Source organism: Capricornis sumatraensis, chromosome 13 (assembly GCF_032405125.1).
Source record: "Capricornis sumatraensis isolate serow.1 chromosome 13, serow.2, whole genome shotgun sequence".
Classification (NCBI taxonomy): domain Eukaryota; kingdom Metazoa; phylum Chordata; class Mammalia; order Artiodactyla; family Bovidae; genus Capricornis; species Capricornis sumatraensis.
This window is the reverse complement of record NC_091081.1, coordinates 26,039,342-26,061,987: the sequence shown is the minus strand read 5'-3', so window position 1 is coordinate 26,061,987 and position 22,646 is coordinate 26,039,342. Positions and strand designations below refer to the sequence as shown.

The following is a 22,646-nucleotide window of genomic DNA, read 5'->3' as shown; positions in this document are numbered from 1 at the left end:
GTTCTAAGAGTAACAATAAAGACTTTTGTAGATCACATTTACCTGATGCTAATTTAAGGGAGTCACAAGGACTGGCTGCACAGGGCACACAGGTATATGATTGTGTCTGTGCCCTTGCACATGTGCATAGAAGCAGTAGGTGGGAAGGTTCAAACACATACTACACTTCTTCCGGATGTTGAGTCCTCAGCCCCGTGCGTTAGGAACCAACAGCTTAAAAGAAGAAAAAAGCTTACCTTGATTGTAAGATTTCTGGGGGAGCTCCTCCAATGTATATGTCTGTAAAAGGTATCTTCATCTTTTCATTATCCATGCTCTTGACATGTCGTCTGTCAACTACCAAAATCATTTTCTTATCATTGTGGTAAATGATTGAGATCTGGGAGAAATAATACATAAGAAGTCCTGATCATTGCTTAACAATCAGCTTTTTGAAGATTGCTATGTATCTTAATTATTTAATAATAATTTAATTATTATTCATAATTATTTATTATGTTGTAACAGCAGGGCCTCCATGATCTCATACTTATTTGTTTACAAAATGGGCAATAGCTCTTCCTTCCTTACTCACAGACATGAAAACTCTTAGTCATATTACCAGCAGTTCCCATTTGCTGGAGAAGGATTCCATATGGATTCACAGCTAACCCAAGAAAAATTCTGTTATGAGAGCAACTTTTTAATTAATATTTTGCTCCTTTGAGGGGATTCAGGAAAAAACTGTAAACAGGTGCCTTCTGAACCCTGGTATGCATGTTGCTAGATGTCATTTTTTGGTGACAAAATAAGCTTTAATGAATGTGGGAAAATTCTAGTCAGAGAAATAGTTAAAATATTCTTCTGTTGTAAAGCACCCTCATGAAGGCTATGGACTTTGAACTGAAAAGAGAAATATAGCCTCTACTCTGCATTTTAGTTCAACTTAGATGATACCATGACTTCTACATATTTTATTAAAGTATAGATTTAAAGTAGTTGTTAGTAAAAACAGATGAAATATCAGTATACTGCACATCTGTGTCAAGACAGATGAGCATTCTTTGTGGGTTCTCATTTTATAAGAAAATTTGTGTTACTATTTTCTAAGTTTTGGAGAAAAGGTTTAAAAAGGAAATTCTTCACTTATATTTACTCTCTATTTAATGGGACTCAAGGAAAAAGCAAAAACAAAATAGCTGTATATCTACATTCTCATTTTCAACAAATGTACAGAAGTGCCATCATAATCAATCTATTGAATATCAATAGGAGTCTTTTGATCAATGAAGCAATTAAAATGTATCTTTACTGACTCTTTTCGGAAACTCCAATATGACAAAAATGTCCACTCTTTTGAAGCAAATGTTATCCTGGAGTTGGGTATATGAGAGCCCTTCATTGGTTTTTATATGTGAAAGTATTCAGTTTAATTACTTTGTCACCTATCTCATTTGACCATGTGATTAGATCAATAGATCCAAATATAAACAAAACAAAGCATTCAAACTGCAATGATCAGTACCTCATGGTATTTTGCATCATTAATTTGAGCTTTCTTTAATGTGTCCTCAAGATGCACAGGGCCATTGCTAAACCCAAAGTCATAGAACACATGTAGGTAACCATTGCGCATTTCCAAGCTGAAAAACATACTCTGTGGAGAAGAAAAAAAGTTGTAGACGTGAAGAGTCTGCTATTATGAAAGAGCAGGTTTAGCTGAATTTGAGAAATAACACTATACTCTTTATTACTGAAACTGTCTGAAGACTGCCGAAGTCTCCTGAAATTCTTACTATGAAATAAAAATCACAACTACGTTCAGATCAGCAGTTATATCTCATATACCAAAGTTTTAATATTCACACACAATTTAAAACAATTATCTTCAACTGTTTTTACCTGTGAATTAATGAAAATTTAAATTTACCTTATTGATTTTTAACAATCTTGAAAACAGAGTACTATAGGCCATATGTATTCAACGGCCCTATTTTAAGGCAATGTTTGAATGTTGTAACAGGCCAACAGATGTGACTACCTTTCATTTTTAAGAGCAAAATTGGTACCACTGAAAAATAATTCCAAGGTATGCTGAAAAGAATCTTGGAAAATTATCAGTAAATACAGATAAAAGGAAAAGAAGGCCCACTTCTGTAACACTGGATTTACATAAATAAACATGGGATTATTATGCACTTAGATCACATGATATTCAACAACCAAAGTAATTCTATAAAACTCAAGTAATTTACTGGTCAGGCTTGCTTGTTTTAGAAGACAGTTCACAGACACAAGAATTCAGTGGATATGAACAATAAAGTATTATGGTTGCTGTTCAGTTGCCAAGTCGTGTCCAACTCCCCAACCCTAACTATCTCCTGGAGTTTGTTCAAATTTATGTTCATTGAGTTGGTGATGGTAAAGTCTATATTTCACTGAAAGTGATCTCTTGGACAGAGTTTATATACTCCTAAGTATGTGGAGAATCCCAGGGACGGGGGACCCTGGTGGGCTGCCGTCTATGGGGTCACACAGAGTTGGACACGACTGAAGTGACTTGGCAGCAGCAAGAATGTGGTACACAATCCACTGGGGACTAGAAAGAAAACATTTCAACTTCTATTTATATTCATTTTAAAACTCTAAAATAGAGAAGCCAACTTTTAATATTTAATACACAGATTTACTCTGGGCCTTCATTTTGTCCCTTGAGTGGGTTTTCACAGGATTCAGATTCACACTTTGAGAATGAAGTTTCACACTTGAAGGTGGGCCACGGTCCACTCTGCACTGATTTCTTTGTGTTTAGCCTATTGCAATTACTGCAGTTTATGGGAACCTGGTTACATGGATTTATGAATAAGGCCACTTATTAATAGAATATTTATAATTATTTTCTACTGAAATATTGTGATGTGAAAATATTCTGAGACACATAGATATTTTCAGATTAATTCCTACAAATTACTAAAAATGTGGTCAAATTTTGAGAGCATTACACATTTGCTTTATAAAATGAATTATTCTAAACTTATTGACTTTTACTTGTGATGACAAATGTCTTTTAGTAGTATGAAACCCACTAGCTACTTAAAAAATATACTTGATCTGTTGTTTCAAGGTAGGGACATTATAACAATGAAGGAGAAACTATTTTGGTGGGGAAGAAAGTTGTACTCTGGAGAGATGGTTTTTTTAAAAAAAGAATCTGAAAATTTTTCTACTGTTAAGTAAATTTGCTGATGAAAACAATGTAATTTTTCATGTTTTTATCTACTACCATAAAAACTCTCATATCTACACTACTAAAACTTTTTTGGAAAAAGAAGCTTTTTTTTTTTTTAAGTTTAAAAGTTTTTCAAATGAAGATTTTAATGGTCTTGAATTCTTTTGTTAAAGTTTACAAAATGATATACTATCTGATTAGCTCCCAAGAACTGACATCAGGGAAGATGAAAAGTGCCAGCCATTTTCCAAGACAACTTCTGGCAATCAGTGAATGAAATAATAGTGATATCATGATTTACTAAGCATAGCCAATGATATACTTCCAACATTTTTATTTATATGAGTTATCTTGTCTAGTTATGACAGCCAATAAAACTTGGTACTGAAATAAACTGGACTCATGATAAGAGTTCAGTATCACAAAGAATTTAATGTGACTTAAAAAATACTTAAACATATTTAATTACATTGTTCTCACTAATATTCCATTAATAATTTTTGTGTCATTAGCAAAATAAAAATAATATTTTAAACTTCTTTGTTTTCTTGCCTGGAGAATCTCATGAACAGAGGAGCCTGGAGGGCTACAATCCATGGGGTTGCAAGAGTTGGACACGACTTGGCAGCTAAACCACTACTACCATTTTAAACTTGCATTTATTTCAGCATTTTATATTTATATAAATTATATTTCTCCTAGTTTTAAATATTATATTCATATACAGTATGTGTATATCATTAATAAAGAAATGCATATATATATACACACATATGTTAAGCATTCAAACTCTTTTCTAACTGATTAGGGCATATGATTTAAAAAGTAAGTGCTAAATTTCTGTTGACATATACAAAGAGTCAGACATGACTGAGCAACTGAACTGATGCTCATTTAGATCTTGGTGCTGATTTTCACCAAAGTTCTCTTAGTTTATTGAATGTATTATATTTAATATACATCTAAAAATATAGCGTGGGCGGCTGCAACTGGTGCACATAGCACGGATGAGAGGAGCTACCGCATGTCCGAGGTCAGGGGCAGAAGCTGGGAGGACCCCATGCCTGAGGGGCGGCAGCCAAGAGGAGTTACCCCACGTCCGAGGTCAGGGGCAGCAGCTGAGAGTGCCAGGCTGTGACGGCACAGGAGCTGTCAAGAGGAGCTACCCCTCGTCCAAGGTCAGGGGCGGCGGCCGAGAGTGCAGCCAAGAGGAGCTACCCCATGTCCAAGGCCAGGGGAGGCGGCTGGGAGGAGCAACCCCACGTTCAAGGAGTGGTGGCTGCACGGAGCTATTCCACGTTCAAGGTCAGGAGGGGCAGCGGTGAGGAGATAGCCCTCGTCCAAGGTAAGGAGCAGTGGCTGCACTTTGCTGGAGTGGCCGTGAAGAGATACCCCACGTCCAAGGTAAGAGAAACCCAAGTAAGACGGTAGATGTTGCAAGAGAACATCAGAGGGGTAGACACACCGAAACCATAATCACAGAAAGCTAGTCAATCTAATCAAACTAGGACCACAGCCTTGTCTAACTCAGTGAAACTAAGCCATGCCCGTGGGGCCACCCAAGACAGGCGGGTCATGGTGGAGAGGTCTGACAGAATGCGGTCCACTGGAGAAGGGAATGGCAAACCACTTCAGGATTCTTGCCTTGAGAACCCCATGAACAGTATGAAAAGGCAAAATGATAGGATACCAAAAGAGGAACTCCCCAGGTCAGTAGGTGCCCAATATGCTACTGGAGATCAGTGGAGAAATAACTTCAGAAAGAATGAAGGGATGGAGCCAAAGCAAAAACAATACCCAGCTGTGGATGTGACTAGTGATAGAAGCAAGGTTCGATGCTGTAAAGAGCAAATTGCATAGGAATCTGGACTGTCAGGTCCATGGATCAAGGCAAATTGGAAGTGGTCAAACAGGAGATGGCAAGAGTGAACGTCAACATTCTAGGAATCAGAGAACTAAAATGGACTGGAATGGGTGAATTTAACTCAGATGACCATTATATCTACTACTGTGGACAGGAATCCCTTAGAAGAAATGGCGTAGCCATCATGGTCAACAAAAGAGTCTGAAATGCAGTACTTGGATGCAATCTCAAAAACGACAGAACGACCTCTGTTCGTTTCCAAGGCAAACCATTCAATATCACAGTAATCCAAGGATATGCCCCAACCAGTTACGCTGAAGAAGCTGAAGCTGAACGGTTCTATGAAGACCTACAAGACCTTTTAGAACTAACACCAAAAAAAGATGTCCTTTTCATTACAGGGGACTGGAATGCAAAAGTAGGAAGTCAAGAAACACCGGGAGTAACAGGCAAATTTGGCCTTAGAATACGGAACGAAGCAGGGCAAAGACTAATAGAGTTTTGCCAAGAAAATGCACTGGTCATAGCAAACACCCTCTTCCAACAAACACAAGAGAAGACTCTACACATGGACATCACCAGATGGTCAACACCGAAATCAGACTGATTATATTCTTTGCAGCCAAAGATGGAGAAGCTCTATACAGTCAACAAAAAGAAGACCAGGAGCTGACTGTGGCTCAGAACATGAACTCCTTATTGCCAAATTCAGACTTAAATTGAAGAAAGTAGGGAAAACCACTAGACCATTCAGGTATGACCTAAATCAAATCCCTTATGATTATACAGTGGAAGTGAGAAATAGATTTAAGGGACTAGATCTGATAGATAAGAGTGCCTGATGAACTATGGACTGAGGTTTGTGACGTTGTACAGGAGACAGGGATCAAAACCATCCCCATGGAAAAGAAATGCAAAAAAGCAAAATGGCTGTCTGGGGAGGCCTTACAAATAGCTGTGAAAAGAAGAGAGGTGAAAAGCAAAGGAGAAAAGGAAAGATATAAACATCTGAATGCAGAATTCCAAAGAATAGCAAGAAGAGATAAGAAAGCCTTCCTCAGCAATTAATGCAAAGAAATAGAGGAAAACAACAGAATGGGAAAGACTAGAGATCTCTTCAAGAAAATTAGAGATACCAAGGGAATATTTCACGCAAAGATGTGCTCGATAAAGGACAGAAATGGTATGGACCTAACAGAAGGAGAAGATATTAAGAAGAGGTGGCAAGAATACACAGAAGAACTGTACAAAAAAGATCTTCAAGACCAAGATAATCACGATGGTGTGATCACTCACCCAGAGCCAGACATCCTGGAATGTGAAGTCAAGTGGGCCTTAGAAAGCATCACTATGAACAAAGCTAGTGGAGGTAATGGAATTCCAGTTGAGCTATTTCAAATCCTGAAAGATGATGCTGTGAAAGTGCTACACTTAATATGCCAGCAAATTTGGAAAACTCAGCAGTGGCCACAGGACTGGAAAAGGTCAGTTTTCATGTCAATCCCAAAGAAAGGCAATGCCAAAGAATGCTCAAATACCGCATAATTGCACTCATCTCACATGCTAGTAAAGTAATGCTCAAAATTCTCCAAGCCAGGCTTCAGCAGTATGTGAACCGTGAACTCCCTGATGTTCAAGCTGGTTTTAGAAAAGGCAGAGGAACCAGAGATCAAATTGCCAACATCCGCTGAGTCATTGAAAAAGCAAGAGAATTCCAGAAAAACATCTATTTCTGCTTTATTGACTATGCCAAAGCCTTTGACTGTGTGGATCACAATAAACTGTGGAAAATTCTGAAAGAGATGGGCATACCAGACCACCTGACCTACCTCTTGAGAAACCTATATGCAGGTCAGGAAGCAACAGTTAGAACTGGACATGGAACAACGGACTGGTTTCAAGTAAGAAAAGGAGTACGTCAAGGTTGTATATTGTCACCCTGCTAATTTAACTTCTATGCAGAGTACATCATGAGAAACACTGCGCTCGAAGAAGCACAAGCTGGAATCAAGATTGCTGGGAGAAATATCAATAACCTCAGATATGCAGATGACACCACTCTTATGGAACAAAGTGAAGAGGAACTAAAAAGCCTCTTGATGAAAGTGAAAGTGGAGAGTGAAAAACTTGGCTTAAAGCTCAGCATTCAGAAAACGAAGATCCTGGCATCTGGTCACATCACTTCATGGGAAATAGATGGGGAAACAGTGTCAGACTTTATTTTTGGGGGCTCCAAAATCACTACAGATGGTGACTGCAGCCATGAAATTAAAAGACGCTTACTCCTTGGAAAAAAAGTTATGACCAACCTAGATAGCATATTGAAAAGCAGAGACATTACTTTGCCAACTAAGGTCCATCTAGTCAAGGCTACGGTTTTTCCTGTGGTCATGTATGGATGTGAGAGTTGAACTGTGAAGAAGGCTGAGTGCTGAAGAACTGATGCGTTTGAACTGTGGTGTTGGAGAAGACTCTTGAGAGTCCCTTGGACTGCAAGGAGATCCAACCAGTCCATTCTGAAGGAGATCAGCCCTGGGATTTCTTTGGAAGGAATGATGCTAAAGCTGAAACTCCAGTACTTTGGCCACCTGATGCGAAGAGTTGACTCATTGGAAAAGACTCTGATGCTGGGAGTGATTGGGGGCAGGAAGAGAAGGGGACGACAGAGGATGGGATGGCTGGATGGCATCACTGACTCGATGGACGTGAGTCCGAGTGAACTCCGGGAGTTGGTGATGGACAGGGAGGCCTGGTGTGCTGCGATTCATGGGGTCACATAGAGTCGGACACGACTGAGTGACTGAACTTAAATGAACTCTACTGAAAAATCTAGTGTGGGGAAATGCCATTTCATGGCTGCTTTTCTTACTGCTGACATCATGTCCCTGCAGGAAAAGAAAACCAATTGTGCTTTATAAACTAAACCTTCAGTTTTATGGCATGACACACTCAACTTGGGAAGGTTCCTAGAAACATGCATGGTGGGAAAGTAAAGGCAATAAGGGAGAAGATGTAGGACTTTTTACTCACTCCGTTGACCATGAGGAGCACGAGGCCATTGTCAGTTGGTGTTCTAACTTCGATGTCAAAGCGAGTCACCTGACCAAACTTCCCTCTCCTCGTGATATCCCTCACTATGGCATAACTAGAGCCATCAAAGAAATAGCTGGCAGCCCGACTCTGCGTAAAGGCTAGTTTGTCTCTGAAATAAAAATGCAAGGATCATATAAACATGACAGTATCTGTTATGCTTTCAAATGAGGTTCTTTTCAACACGTTTTCATGACATTTTCCATGGGTCTTACAGCATTTAAATGAAGTCCTGATGTCTGCATGTGAGACATAAAGAAGCATTAAAAAAAAAAACTGTCTGTGATATATTTTTTTTTTCTTAGCACCCTGTGTGCTAAGAACAGAAGGTTCTAGTGAGACCCTAGTTTCTATTAGCCAAAACCAAAGCTGCAATTTAGGAGTTTAACTTTTTAATAATTGTGCATGCTCATTATGATAGAGAAGAATTGAAAAGCTGTTTACATGCATGACTATTAAGCAGTTTCAAAATTCATTTTCCCCAAGAAAAGACTAAAAACCTGAATATTGACCCACACTTGTCCTATTTGCAGCTCTTGCATAGCCATCAAATTTTTAGTGCTCTTAGCATGCTCTTACCTGGCACAGGGCACTGATTTGGAGGGGTCCATATTATAGATGTGCTTAAAGTTGTACAAGCTGATCACATCATTATTCAAAGTGGCCAGTTCCAGGCAGCCAACAAAGCCAGGCAGGTTTAAACTAGCAGGGAGCTGTGAAACGAAGTGAAGTCAATTCTCCCATGACTACTTCATCCAGTTCACACAGATCAGGCTGGGAGACAAAGGTCAAGGGGACCTTCCCATTGACAGAAATATCATTCTAGACCTGAGTTTGTGTCTATTCTATGCCAAACCATTCAGATATAGAATTACTGTTCAGTTGTTCATACCTTAGCAGAGAGGGTGTGGGTTTACTGAGCATATACTACGTGCCAGTCACTCGCCTGACAATGCATTCATGACCAAAGTCAATCCTCACACTAGCCCCATGAGGTAGGTATTCCTGTCCTCACATAAAAAGAGAGGAAGTAATTCTCAGAAAAGTTCAATAATGTGCCTCTAACTAGTGAGTAATAGTTCTGTACCTGAAATTGTAGATCAACTCCTTATCTTCTTGGGCCCTTCCTGAACCTGCCCTTCATCAGGTCTCATCTGTCTCCCTAGATCCTACCCCTCCCACATCCCAAGTATTTCATTTCCTGCTTGTGTATCAGCTGAAATAACTGAGTTTTTGAAACTGTCATCTGTAAACCTGAAGACTAGCTATAAACCTACAAGGTACAGGCATTCTTGCAGTAGATGGGGTAATATTAATTATAAATTCATGTATCAGGATGAAACATTTGATATTCAAGTTTTAGCTATAGCATGAAAGTATTTGATACTATGAAAATATGTGTAGCAGAGATCAGATTTACACAGCATATTTACAGACCCTGATTCAGAATTCTACCAACCACTGACCTAAACTCTATTTTTAAGGTATCAAGGTTTCCAGTCAACCCCGAGTCACTATAGGTATTATGGACTTCTAAAAACAATCATTGTAGATTTGCAATTAAGCAAAAATATGGCTGGATAGCTCACCTTGAAGTTTGATGGCACACCCCCAACATAAAACACAGTGTCTTCGGGATCCAGATCCAACAAGGAGTCATCTCCAGAAAATTCCCCCTTTTTAATAAACTTTTCCTCTGCGGTGCTACTTAGACTTGGGACTGTTAAAAACACCTTTCCATGTTTTCCTACCCTGTTCAGATAAAGAATTTTCACTCCTTAGTAGCCAGATAATTTGTATAAGATACATTATTTTTATTTTTAGATGTCAAAATGTGAAAATCCCTTCATCACAGACTTGGTGACTTGATTTTGTCATTTTCATAAGCATTTACAGAATGTCAACAATCAATGGGAAGGGGAAAAACCACATTCCGCCTTGGAACTGGATTTGTGGATTGGCCAGATTAGAAAAAAAACAACTAATAATCAGATTTCTATTTAGAAGTGATGACTGTTTTTCCTAATTTTTCGTTTTCTACCAAGGTACTTGTGAAGAAATACATAAATAATGGAAGAAAGAGGAGCAACATCCACAGAAAGACTGTGTGTATGTATCTGTGTGTGTGTGAGTGCATTCAATAGATTTCTTATGAAATGTGCAGATCAGCCCTGCGTCATGGATTCACTTTACCTTTCAATCTTGACAATGCTGAAGTAAGCAGGCCAGGTACTGACAGGCTTGGAGTCCAGGGGAATCTCTACATCCTTAGTTCCCAAATTATAAACGTACACCAGGTTGTCATTTTTGATTGCAAGACCCATGTACTCTTTTTTGGCCTGAAATGTTAAGAATTCTTGTAAATAAAATTCATATGAATGAATATCATCTTTTGTTCTCATTTCTTTAAAGGACAATCAGCAATTTAAACGTTTGGCTGTCTATAAGGCATATCTGTCTTAAATTATTACCAGAGTGCCTGTTAGACTGGGCAGCGCCTCCTCCTTTCCAGCCTTCCTATTGCTGCATCAGTGTGAGGCCCCTGCCTACTACTACCCACCCCCCACCATACCCCTCTGGGCCTGTCTAAGTACACCCTGGACAGGAAGGCAAGCAACTCTGGGCTTGTGGACATTTGACGGCTGCCCGGAAGGTGCTAACCTTGTTTCGTTAATCTGGGAATATAATGCCGCCTGCCAATACCGACTGCTATATACCTTCAAGCAGGGTTCAGCATTATATACAGTAAGTCTCTGTACTCTGGATGTCTTTGAAATGCAGCATTCAGACTCCTGAGTTTGCATTGTGAGGGTGATATGAGGAAACCACGAAATATCCCCACAGAGGAAGAATTACCTGTCCCACACAAAGAAGGAATTGCTACTTTAGTCTTGGCCTTCTGATCTACACCTTCTGAGGTGCTAGAATGGGAATTTTGTTTGTTTGCACAGGTAGTTTTTTTTGAGGCAAGAGAAAAGCACTTATCTTTCCTTTGAATGTAATTCCATCTTTTAAAACCACTTGCTCTTACGTTTTTGCTTCCGAGGTACAGGATGAACTGATCTGCAGTCACAGCCAGTTCCGATTGCTTCACAGGAGGAGGCTTCATGTAGAGGCTCAGAGATGTATAGGTCTTTAAGTCATCCATGCTGGCTCTGGGGTGCACCTCGACTGCTGACTGGCCATCAAACATCATGGAGACTTGGATCTGAAGTTAAAAAATTATTTCATTAAAATGCAGAAGTATAGAAATGGGCATAGTGCTTTCCCATGGGCTCAATGAGCTTCCCTCATTTCTTATGAGGTCTCTGAGCTTTACCATGACCTCCAAGCCTTTGTTTACTTATGTCCTCATCTGTTGGAGAAAGGATTTAAAGATAATACAGCTTAAATTTAAAGCTAGGTGAAAGAAAGCAAAACAAAAAGGCAACAAAGTAGGTCTAAGAATGAGGGTAAATATGAATTCCACAATGAACTACATATTTGGTTAAAGTGAACTAAACAGCTTGAAAGGATACTTTGTTATACAATTCACAAGGTCTATAAATTTAACAACTAATTGATCAGGAGAATAATAACTAATCTTGGGTTCTAATACAGCTAGGACCTTTGCCCTAGGGTCTTCAAAAGAGGAGCACTGGTGAGGCTGTGAGCAGTATCCTAGACCATGTTTAGACAGTTGGGAGGGGTCTAGACCCAGCTCCTAAGGCTTATATGAGGTCATGAAACTTGGCTCTACCACTTACTAGCTGTGGAACCATGAGCAAATCACTTAACCTGCAGTTCCCTCATCATTAAATGAGGACAAAAGATTTGTTAAGAGGATGAAACAAGGAACTATAAAGTGTTTTCCAGTGTCTGGCTCTATCATAATAACTGTAATGATGACTTCATTAAGATTTTCCTTATAATAATCCTTAGAAAGGCATCACAATGAAGCACAATTCAGAAAGTGCATTTCTAAGAGGCCCAATATAACATGCTGACCTGGTCTGACTCAAGGTGATTTTCAGAATATTCAGAAGTAGAAGGACTGTGTATATTCACACCATAATGCAAATATTTATGAATAATTAGATATATTACATCAATTGACTAATATTAATTTAGTTACTATTGATGGCAAGTGAGTTCAAGATTATATTTCCAAGTGCCTAAGGTGCAGCTGTCCTATGTTGCCAGTTGAGAAGAATACATCTTAGTAAATAATTAAGTAGTATATGGGGTTAAAGTCTGTAAAAATTGAGAGTTTGAAAAAGATATCCATCTGTATTAGAAAGCATCTCCCTTTGGGGAGCTGTGTGGGTTCCCAAAGGCATTGCCAGGACTTTCTTCAGAAAATGGTTTTAGGTGATTAAGGCTCCTAAATTCTACTCCATAGAAATAAAAGTACCAGAAGGCATTCACAGAAACCTAGCTTTGGAAATGCCATTTACTGACAATAAATCTCTTCTGAAATGTTCTCCAAGGTATCTAAAAGGTGATTTGTGGTGTAGGGCTAATTATCATATATTATTTAAAAGTTAGCAATAATAATTTCCTTCATTACAAAACAGTTGATTTCCAATTCTTCTGTCAGTAGTTAGGGCCAATAGTCTGTTCAGGTTGACTTGCAATTGAGAAAATAAAACCAACCAAATAATAATTTGGTTGTTAAAAAATCATGCTGGTCTATAAATGAATAAAAAACAAATTAGAAAAGGGGCCAAGAACAAGCCCTGTTGTGCCACAGTGAAAATGCTAATTGTTGTGTTAGGATATTTCCTATCAATGCTGGCACTAGTTACGGTGTTGTGTTGCTTCTGTGTAGCATATCAGAATGGGGACTTTGTTGAAATTGTTCAGTTAAGCTGCTATGTGTTAAGCCGGTGGAGAGGTCAGTAAAAGTTTCGTATCATCTATGTTGTGCCAGAGAATTCTTTGAAAAGGCAGATGAGCAAGAATATTCCATTTAGCAATTACACAAAGATAGCTTTTAGGATAATGAATAGTAATAATAAAATTGAGTCTTTAATTGGGGTTGGCCTTCTTTGATTCCTTTTGCTCTATGAGCTATGCTGACTAGGCTAAAAGTATACCTCTGAATCTTGGCTACACATTAGAATCACTGAGGAGCTTAAAAAAAAAAAAAAAGAAAAAACTACAGGTTTTGAGCCCTCATCTAGAGAGCCTGATTATTGCTTTATGGTTGGGACCAGGAATTGGTTTGGTTTTCAAATCTCCTTGCTGAGTCTAATGAACAGATGGAGCTGAGAACTATCAAGCTGGATTACACAGTAGAAAGTTTCCAGCTCTGGAAGCTGCTCAAGGATCTAAGCTCAGCCTCACGCTGTCCTTATCACCGAGTGACTGATAATGACTCTGCACTGGTTACCTTGCTGGCAACACTTCTGGTCTGAGCAATGAGCTCTCGGATCCTTTGGATGCTAGCGGAAACATTGCTTGCAGGCCGCTTCTGTTCTACTGTACGAAGCTGATCCAGGAGTTGAGGGACAACCTCTGTCAGGTTTCCAACTAGGGTTAATAAAAATGAATCATTTGAGTAGATATCTCAGTAGTTAAGTCTACTTCAGCAATCAGGTGAAGAGATAACAAATGCATGGTTACTTCTGGTAGAACTATAAGAAACTATATTTAATTCTAAAAAATTAATAGTTAAGTCCAAAGCATAATCAGTTTCTATTCTGCGATGTTTATAATACATGCTGCTGCTGCTGCTGCTAAGTCACTTCAGTCATGTCCAACTCTGCACGACCCCATAGACGGCAGCCCACCAGGCTCCCTGTCCCTGGGATTCTCCAGGTAAGAACACTGGAATGGGTTGCCATTTCCTTCTCCAATGCATGAAAGTGAAAAGTGAAAGTGAAGTCACTCAGTCGTGTCCAACCCTCAGCAACCCCATGGACTGCAGCCTTCCAGGCTGCTCTGTCCATGGGATTTTCCAGGCAAGTGTACTGGAGTGGGTTACAATATATATTGATCTATAAATTGTATGCAGAGCAAGCTGACATACAATGTACATTTCTAAAGGGCGGGACCCATGACAAATACACAGATGTTTCACTAAAGAGCACAAGTTCTGCTTACATTTCTAACTGACATAACAGGTCAAAAGAAATGCTGGGCAAGGTGGGGTGGGTGAGAAGGTTTTTTTCTAAGAAGGCTGTTCACTTATCACAATGCCACTGCAGTGGTCCCAGCAGAAGCAGAGCTGGATGGAAGAAATAAGGGAGCGTGCCCAGAAAAGTGGCAGTTGTGCCAAGGTTGGGGGTCATGATCTATGGGGAGTCATGATCTATGATCCTAGACGAAGGTGATAGTATGAGCAGACCATACTGATTTTTAAGGTTATTTTCTTTGTGTGTGTGTAGGGGGGAGGAGGTAGGGGGGAGGAGGCAGGGGGGAGGAAGGGATTTATAATTTACAGAGAAAAGAGCACAAATCATGAGGATACAACTTGATGAAAAAAAAATCCAAAACAGAGAATAGCATAGCTCTCTTAAAAGTTTCATGGACAGGGTCCAGGTGGTTCTGATGCACACTTGTGTTCGAGAACCACTAGAGTAGAAAACAAATACCTTTGGGCAAACTCCTAGCTAAGGGCAGGGCATGGTCACTGAGCATGAGCAGCTGAGCAAAAGCAAGCCTCTTCCTGGAGCCAAATTAAACTCAGATTCAGGAGAATAGGGCTTCCCTGGAGGCTGAGCTGGTAAAGAATCCACCTGTAATGTGGGAGACCTGGGTTTGATCTCTGGGTTGGGAAGATCCCCTGGAGAAGGGAAAGGTTACCCACTCCAGTATTGTGGCCTGGAGAATTCCATGGACTGTACAGTCCATGGGGTCGTAAAGAGTCAGACACTTCTGAGCTACTTTCATTTTCATACTTCAGGAGACTATTTCAGTGAGGACCTAGGAAACATCTCTTTTCTGTACTTAGGAAACAAACCGCTTCTCCAACAAAAGGAAAGAAATTAGGTAAATAATTAGCTACTATCAGTTTAGTGTGTTTATTAATACAGAGGTAAATGTATGTTATTTGGATCACTGACCACAAGAGCCAAACTATAAAATGACTATTATTATATAGTATAATAGTGTTTAACATTAAAGGCAGTAGAGTATATTTAAAGCATTGCATTAAATGTTGGTTATGAAAATGCGTACAAAACAGGGTTTCTCTGCCCTCAATTCTCTCAGAGAAATGGAGCCACTTTAGAGTCTTTATGAACTCTCGTATCACATTATGCTTTTTCATTTACTTGTTTTGTATGGCAACCCACTCCAGTATTCTTGCCTGGACAGAGGAGCCTGCTGGGCTATAGTCCATGGGGTCACAAAGAGTCAGATATGACTGAGCGATTAAGCACACAAGCTAACTTCTACAACATTCTCATCTAAAACTCAAATGAAAAAAAAAACAACTGCTTCTTAATGAAAGATATGCAGGATTTAATGGCCAGTTCCTCAACTGGATGCAAGTTGTGAAGTTGCTAGGTGATACCTGCATCTCTGGCAGAATCCACAGCAGTGTTGTAAGCAGAAGAGTCAAAACTTTGAAGATTCTGTGACCAGTTGGTTAGATTGCTAGCCATCGGGGCGGTTGCCTCCTGGACTTCCACTGTGGTCTTGTTAGCTTCCGCGGTGATCAGCTGGGACTGACCCAGGCGCTGCTGAGCATCACCTTCACACAGAACACAAGGACATTTATTTTGCAAAGAAGTAGGGCCTTTGATGGAATCATGAATACTCATTTAATCACTGGGATGAAACAGACCTCAGGTTCAGGCTTTTCAGTCTAACTGAGACCTTTACATGCATGTTAATCGTGGTGTAAGTTAGGTGCATAAAAATACTGTAAACAGTACTGACAAATGAGATTGAAAGACTCTATAAAGTCTCAATAAAATCAGGTAGTTCATTTAAAACATTTTCAAATTACAGGTAATTTTTTTAAAAAAGAGTAATATTACTTCAGATTAGAGACCTGGTGAGAAAACTATACAAAATGTGCATGAGATACTAACTCATAAAATGTTTGCCTGAAATTTACTGTAAATATCACTTTCATCTCTGTAGGACACCTTCTGCCATAAAAATGATGCTCTAGTACAGACATAAAGTGGTAAGGCAAGGTATTTTTGAATAAGAAAAGTAAGTTTCAAAAAAAAATCTATAGGGCAATTTTTAAGTCATATATTTAAAATAAAAACAAGTCTACAACAAAATGTTTGTTTCCTAGATAATGAAATTTTAACAGATTTCCCTTGTTTTTTTCTCTTTTGTTATCTATATTTTCTAATTTTTCTACAATGGGCATGCATTACTTCTGTAATAAAAACAAAAATCTCTCAGGTGAGGTTTAGCTTCTTTTACTTTTTTTAACCAGAGAAACATTTAACTCAACCTCTCATGCTCTGAACTTGTGACGGTTGTGGCTTTGAATCCTGGGTCATCGTCTTTGTATTGCTGTACCTTTCAGAGCAAGCTCCCCAAACTTGACAAGCCTTGGGGTTCACATCTGCCTAAAAGCAATACTTTCCCACATGAGATGATGTTTGTAAACTGCAGTGCAGGGCTTAGCATGTAGTAGCTCTGATGATACTGATGAGACAGACCCATCTGGCCAGGGCTTTGGTGTCCTGTGGTACTGCTGCTGGATTTGCTCCGTGTAGTGAAACACCACATCCGGCAGTAATGTGCTAGCTTTCACTATGCCGGGAAAGGCACATCTGCTTCCCATCACATCTTTGTGAGATACCCCCGTAGTTTCAGATTAGGCAACATGAGTGCTCTTGTTTCCCTCTCTGGCTAGGTGGTTTCTCTGCTTGCACTATAAGAAAGACATGCTATGTAACAGAGAGCAGCTGTTTACTGCTGGGGCCAGAGAAACCCAATAACCAAATTAGGGCTTATTTGTTAATGAAAAAGGATGTTCACAAGAAAGTAGGTTACCCAACAGTATAAACATCCTGATCTCATTCACACACACACACACACACAAGACTGGAGGAAAATGCTCTTAAATTTAATTGTCATCCCTAGGTGATGTACCTACAGCTTTTATTATCTTCCAGGACTTTTGTGTATGTGTGTGTATGTCTGTGTGTGTTTGTGTGTGTGAGATAAACAAAGTTTCTTTTGTCATCAGAAAGCAATATTATTTATAAAAAGATTAATAAGCAGCGAATCACTTACTCTTTCCTCAGAGGTTTACCTTAGTATTAGTGAACAAACGGATGAGCTTAAGTTTTGTTTGAGACCCTCACCTCTCTCTGCGGCTTGCAGTCTTTCAATGGCACCATTTAATCTGTTTCTGAGAGCACTCTTCCTTGCCAGGGCTCCACCCACACGCCTGCTGGCGTCCAGCACTGCTTCATCACTGCCTGCGGAGAAGAAGCCAAAAGAAGTACAAGTAGGGCAAAGATGGGGGTGGGGTAGGGTGTGTGGTGAAATTTCTGTTTCAACGAAAAAAATTCTGGTTTGTACCATGGAAATGAAGTAAAGTGAAAGTTGTTGTCATGTCCGACTCTTTGCAACTCCAGGCACTATATAGTCCATGGAATTCTCCAGGCTAGGATACTGGAGTGGGTTGCCTAACCCTTCTCCAGCAGATCTTCCTGGCCCAGGAATCGAACTGGGGTCTCCTGCATTGCAGCGGGATTCTTTACCAACTGAGCTATTAGGGAAGCCCCTTGTACAATGGAGTCATCTGCAATATTCTGAATGATATAAACATAGAATGCCAATTCTGGGAAGTGGCACTTCAGTTAAGAGGTAAAGGACTGCGGAAAACCTGTAACACTGCTTGGGAGTGATATAGGATGTCATAAAGTAACTCATAAAGGGTATAGAGATAATGGCTAATTTTTTGATTGAAAATATAGTACTGCTATGACTAATAACACCTAGTAGCACAACTGATTAAGAGCAGCCTGGTTAGATAAGAATAGTTCTTTTTCTTGTTTTAATAAAATTTTAACTGATACACAACACTCATCTAGAAAATGGTACACACTTACAAGTGCATGGCTTGATGAATTTTCCCAAACTGAAAGCCAAATATAACCAATACCCAGGCAACAAAAAGGGCATTGTTAGCCTTTCTGGTTTCCTGGGACCTCCACACTTACCTGAAGGTAGTCCTACCTCTGTTCCTTAGCTGTGTCTATTTTTAAGCTTTATTCAAAAGAAATGATAGAATATTATAATTTGTATATATTTTGTATCACTGTCTTAATTTCTGTACAGTTAAAAGTCTTGAGTAGTTTAAATCTTCCAACTGTTTTTTTATTCTTTAAGACTGTGCTGGCTATTCTTGCCTACCCTTTCCATGCCCATTTCCAAAGAAATTCTAGAAACATCCTGTATGTGTATAGACAGTTCTGGTACTTTAATTGCAATTATATTGAATCTATAGATAAATTCTGGCAGAAACTCTTTTTACAAATTCAAATCTTCCACTTAATGTAAGTTATTATATAAAAACTATATTTATATATACAATGTTAATATATATATAAATAATACATTATACTCATAAATAAACAATTGCACTCCTTTCACATGCTAGCAAGGTAATGCTCAAAATCCTTCAAGCTAGGCTTCAACAGTATGTGAACCAAGAACTTCTATATTTATAAGCCGGATTTAGAAAAGACAAAGGAGCCAGAGATCAAATTGCCAACATCTGCTGGATCACAGAAAAAGCAAGAGAGTTCCAGAATAATATCTACTTCTGCTTCATTGACTATGCTAAAGCCTCTGACTGTGTGGACCACAACAAACTGTGGAAAATTCTTCAAGAGATGGGAATACCAGACCACCTCACTTGCCACCTAACCTGTACGCAGGCCAAGAAGCAACAGTTAGAACCAGACAAGAAACAATGGACTGGTTCAAAATTGGAAAAGTAGTACGTCAGGCTGTATACTGTCATCCTGCTTATTTAACTTATATGCAGAGTACCTCATGAGAAACGTTAGGCTGAATGAAGTACGAGCTGGAATTAAGATTGCTGGAAGAAATATTAATAACCTCAGATGTGCAGATGACACCATCCTTAAGGCAGAAAGCCAAGATGAACTAGAGAGCCACTTGATGAAGGCAAAAGAGGAGAGTGAAAAAGCTGGCTTAAAACTCAACATTCAGAAAACTAAGATCATGGTATCCAGTCCCATCGCTTCATGGCAAATAGATGGGGAAACAATGGAAACAGTGACAGACTATTTTCTTGGGCTTCAAAATCACTGTGGATGGTGACTGCAGCCATGAAATTAAAAGATGTTTGCTCCTCAGAAGAAAAGCTATGACAAACCTAGACAACGTATTAAAAAAGAGAGACATTAGTTGGCTGACAAAGGTCCATATAGTCAAAGCTATGATTGCTCCGGTAGTCATAATGGATGTCAGAGTTGGACCATAAAGAAGGCTGAGTGCTGAAGAACTGATGCTTTCGAACTGTGATATTGGAGAAGACTCTTAAGAGTCTTCTCAAGGTCCAAAGGGACGTTGGATTGCAAGGATTTCAAACCAGTCAATCCTAAGAGAAATCAACTCTGAATATTCATTAGAAGGACAGATGCTGAAGCTGAAGCACCAATACTGTGGCCACCTGTTTCGAAGAGCCGACTCATTGGAAAAGACCCTGATGCTGGGAAAGATTGAAGGCAGAAGGAGAAGGAGATGACAGAGGACGAAATGGTTGTATGGCCTTACCGACTCAATGGACATGAGTTTGAGCAAACTCTGGGAGATGATGAACGACAGGGAAACATGACCTGCTGCAGTCCATGGGGTTGCAGAGTCAGACATGACTGAGCAACTGAACAAAAACATATATAAATAATACAGTTTACAGAGTTTTTAATATAATAAAAACTTTCATTTAGTTGAAGTTTTTAATTATATAAAATGTATATGTATTTATATATTAAATATATATGAATACAATAGTTTTTATTTATGCTTCCTTAGATCTAAATTCTCATTTTGATCTCTATTTATTTATATCATCTTTTAATTTCTTCAGTAGTGTACCATAGTTTGATGTGTAAAGATCTTAGCATCTTTCATCAGATTTATTCCTAGGTATTTTGTTATGGCAAACAGTGTTATTTTAAAAGTTAATTTCTGTTTTACACAGAATTAAACTAGGTACTTACACAATGAATTGATAATGTGGGTCATCCTTGTCTCATTTCCAATCCTAATGGGGAGGCTTTCAATATTTCAGTATGAATATATGCTTGCTGAATATTATTTTATTCTTCCTTGTTAGATTATGGAAGTTTCCTTCTATTCTTAGTTTGCTATGAGTTTTTTTAAAACATGAGTGGGTACTGAATTTTGTTAATATGATCTTCCTGCACATAGTGAGATAAGCATATGAATGGTCTCCTATGTTTGGTAAATGTGGTGAATTGCTACTAATGTTTTAAATGTTAAAATATTGAAATTCTGGAATAAATCTAACTTGATCATGTATTACCAATTTTATGTATGCTAGATTTGATTGACTAATTTTTTGATAGGATTTTCACATCTTTGTTCCTGAGAGAATTTGGCTTATATTTTTCTTTCTTTATAATGAATGTCCTTAGGATTTGATGTCTAAATTTTGTTGACTTCATGGAAAGACAGAGGATTTCCAATTTTTCTATTTTCTGGAAGAATTTATATACTAACCGAGTTATATCTTCAAGTGTTTTGGAGAATTCACTAGTGGAGCCATCTGAGCCTTGAGATTTTCTTATGGGAGGGCTTAATTACTGATTAGATTTATTATACATATATACATACATACAATTCTCCAGATTACATACATCAGATTTTCCACTCATTTTTAGTACCTGTTTTGATTATAAGTCTTTTCCTTGAAAAATTAGTTTCGAAAATGTGCTTGTAGCATAGACCTTAATTGGGGCTATCTTGGCACAAATCTAAACAAGTCACGATGTAAAATCTCGTCACCTAAACTGAAGGATCAACTTCCCAAGAATTGTTTCATGCTTTGTTTACTTCCAAAGCATCACGAAATGTATGTTTCTTGACAGATAAGTAATTTCTTCACTTCCCATTCTTCTTTTCCTTCTCTCTAATGGGCTTACAGAGATATACCCTCCCTCGGGATACTGTCTCTTTTCAATTCTACAGTATTGGTGTGCTTGGTTTTATTGTACAATTATTTTTTTCCCATACATGTGTATAACGGGTATATATAGCTGATGCTTAGTTGATTCTGCCAATGTACTTTGTACCAAGTACAACATCACTAAAGTACAAGCGCTTCTTTCTTGTTTCCTCTGGTTTGTGTCAATAATTCCCCAGAATTCAAGGAGGGTCTTAAACATCTTTTGTAGTTGTTTTCTGCCTTCTCTCCTTTTAGTTTCAACTTTTAAATATTGTGATACGGCAGTCTATTCACTCTTTCTTTGGGGTCTGTTACTGCAAAAAACACTGGCTGAAATATCGAGGCTAAATATATTTAACTATATTTGGAGTCTGATAAAAATAGGAGAAGGAAAATCTATTTGGGGCTGGATGTTTAAAAGAAGAAATGCTTCATAAAATGTCTGTCCTATTTGGAACTTACTGTCTTACATAAACATTTTCCATTTTACAAATGAATTCAGTAGAAGATTTTTAAAAATAGTAGTTTCCTGAGTTTATTACATATTGCTAACTATGTGACATAGATAATGAAGAAAAGGAAACCTGGTAAATAAAGATTTCTGATCTTTGGAACTCATTTGGAAATGAATTAATAGTAACCTGAAATTATAATATAACTAGAGATGAATATGATTCAATTTGAAAATGTGAATTTATATTACAAACACTCATATTTTCTAAAGGGAAGCAAGTTCTGAGCCACATAGTCCTAAGTCCCCATAGGTGTCTCTTTTGCAAATAAACATATGAAGGGATTTAACCAAACAAGATCATGAAATAGGTGACCAGATCTGCAAAATATTCAGAGACCAAACCAGAGAGACTAATCTACACACAAAATATGCAACTTTGAAGAGATAGCATTATTAGAATAGAAAAACTGCTTTCACGGGGTTCAACAACTCAATAATGACAAGACTCAGAAAATACGTTGCAAATTATTAAGGAGACTAAAACACTTTGTCACTGCATCACAAAGACCCACATATTCTGGTATTTACAAACAAAAGCAATACACAGATATGACAACATTTATCCAAAATATTTTACTACTGATATTCTAATTCTTTACTGTTAATATTCTAATTCTTTTCTAAAGAGCATGTGTTAAGACTAGACTTGTATAATAAATTAATTAGAATGAAGAAACAGCATTTTTAATGCCTTTGTTTACCCAGAAAAGATAATAGTTGTTTTATGTAATTAAATAGTTAAATAGTCTGCATATAAAAACAAATGCGTTTTTTATTTTCTTTAGAAAAAAAGAGAAAATGAACATTTAGGCTTGGGATTAATTACTTTGATAAAATCACA

The 22,646-nt window shown here is 38.2% G+C and overlaps 1 protein-coding gene across 1 annotated transcript in view; it reads right to left on the bottom strand.

Moving 5' to 3' along the window:
• LAMA4 (laminin subunit alpha 4) overlaps window positions 1-22,646 on the bottom strand; it is a 145,180-nt gene that overhangs the window by 26,541 nt on the left and 95,993 nt on the right. Inside the window, exons 17-26 of the mRNA XM_068985018.1 lie at window positions 17,429-17,545; window positions 15,664-15,843; window positions 13,537-13,676; window positions 11,194-11,370; window positions 10,356-10,501; window positions 9,752-9,914; window positions 8,742-8,875; window positions 8,103-8,274; window positions 1,505-1,636; window positions 237-379 (exon numbers count right to left, since the gene is read on the bottom strand). Of these exons, the coding sequence (XP_068841119.1) occupies window positions 237-379; window positions 1,505-1,636; window positions 8,103-8,274; window positions 8,742-8,875; window positions 9,752-9,914; window positions 10,356-10,501; window positions 11,194-11,370; window positions 13,537-13,676; window positions 15,664-15,843; window positions 17,429-17,545 (1,504 nt within the window). The remainder of the gene's footprint in view (window positions 1-236; window positions 380-1,504; window positions 1,637-8,102; window positions 8,275-8,741; window positions 8,876-9,751; window positions 9,915-10,355; window positions 10,502-11,193; window positions 11,371-13,536; window positions 13,677-15,663; window positions 15,844-17,428; window positions 17,546-22,646) is intronic.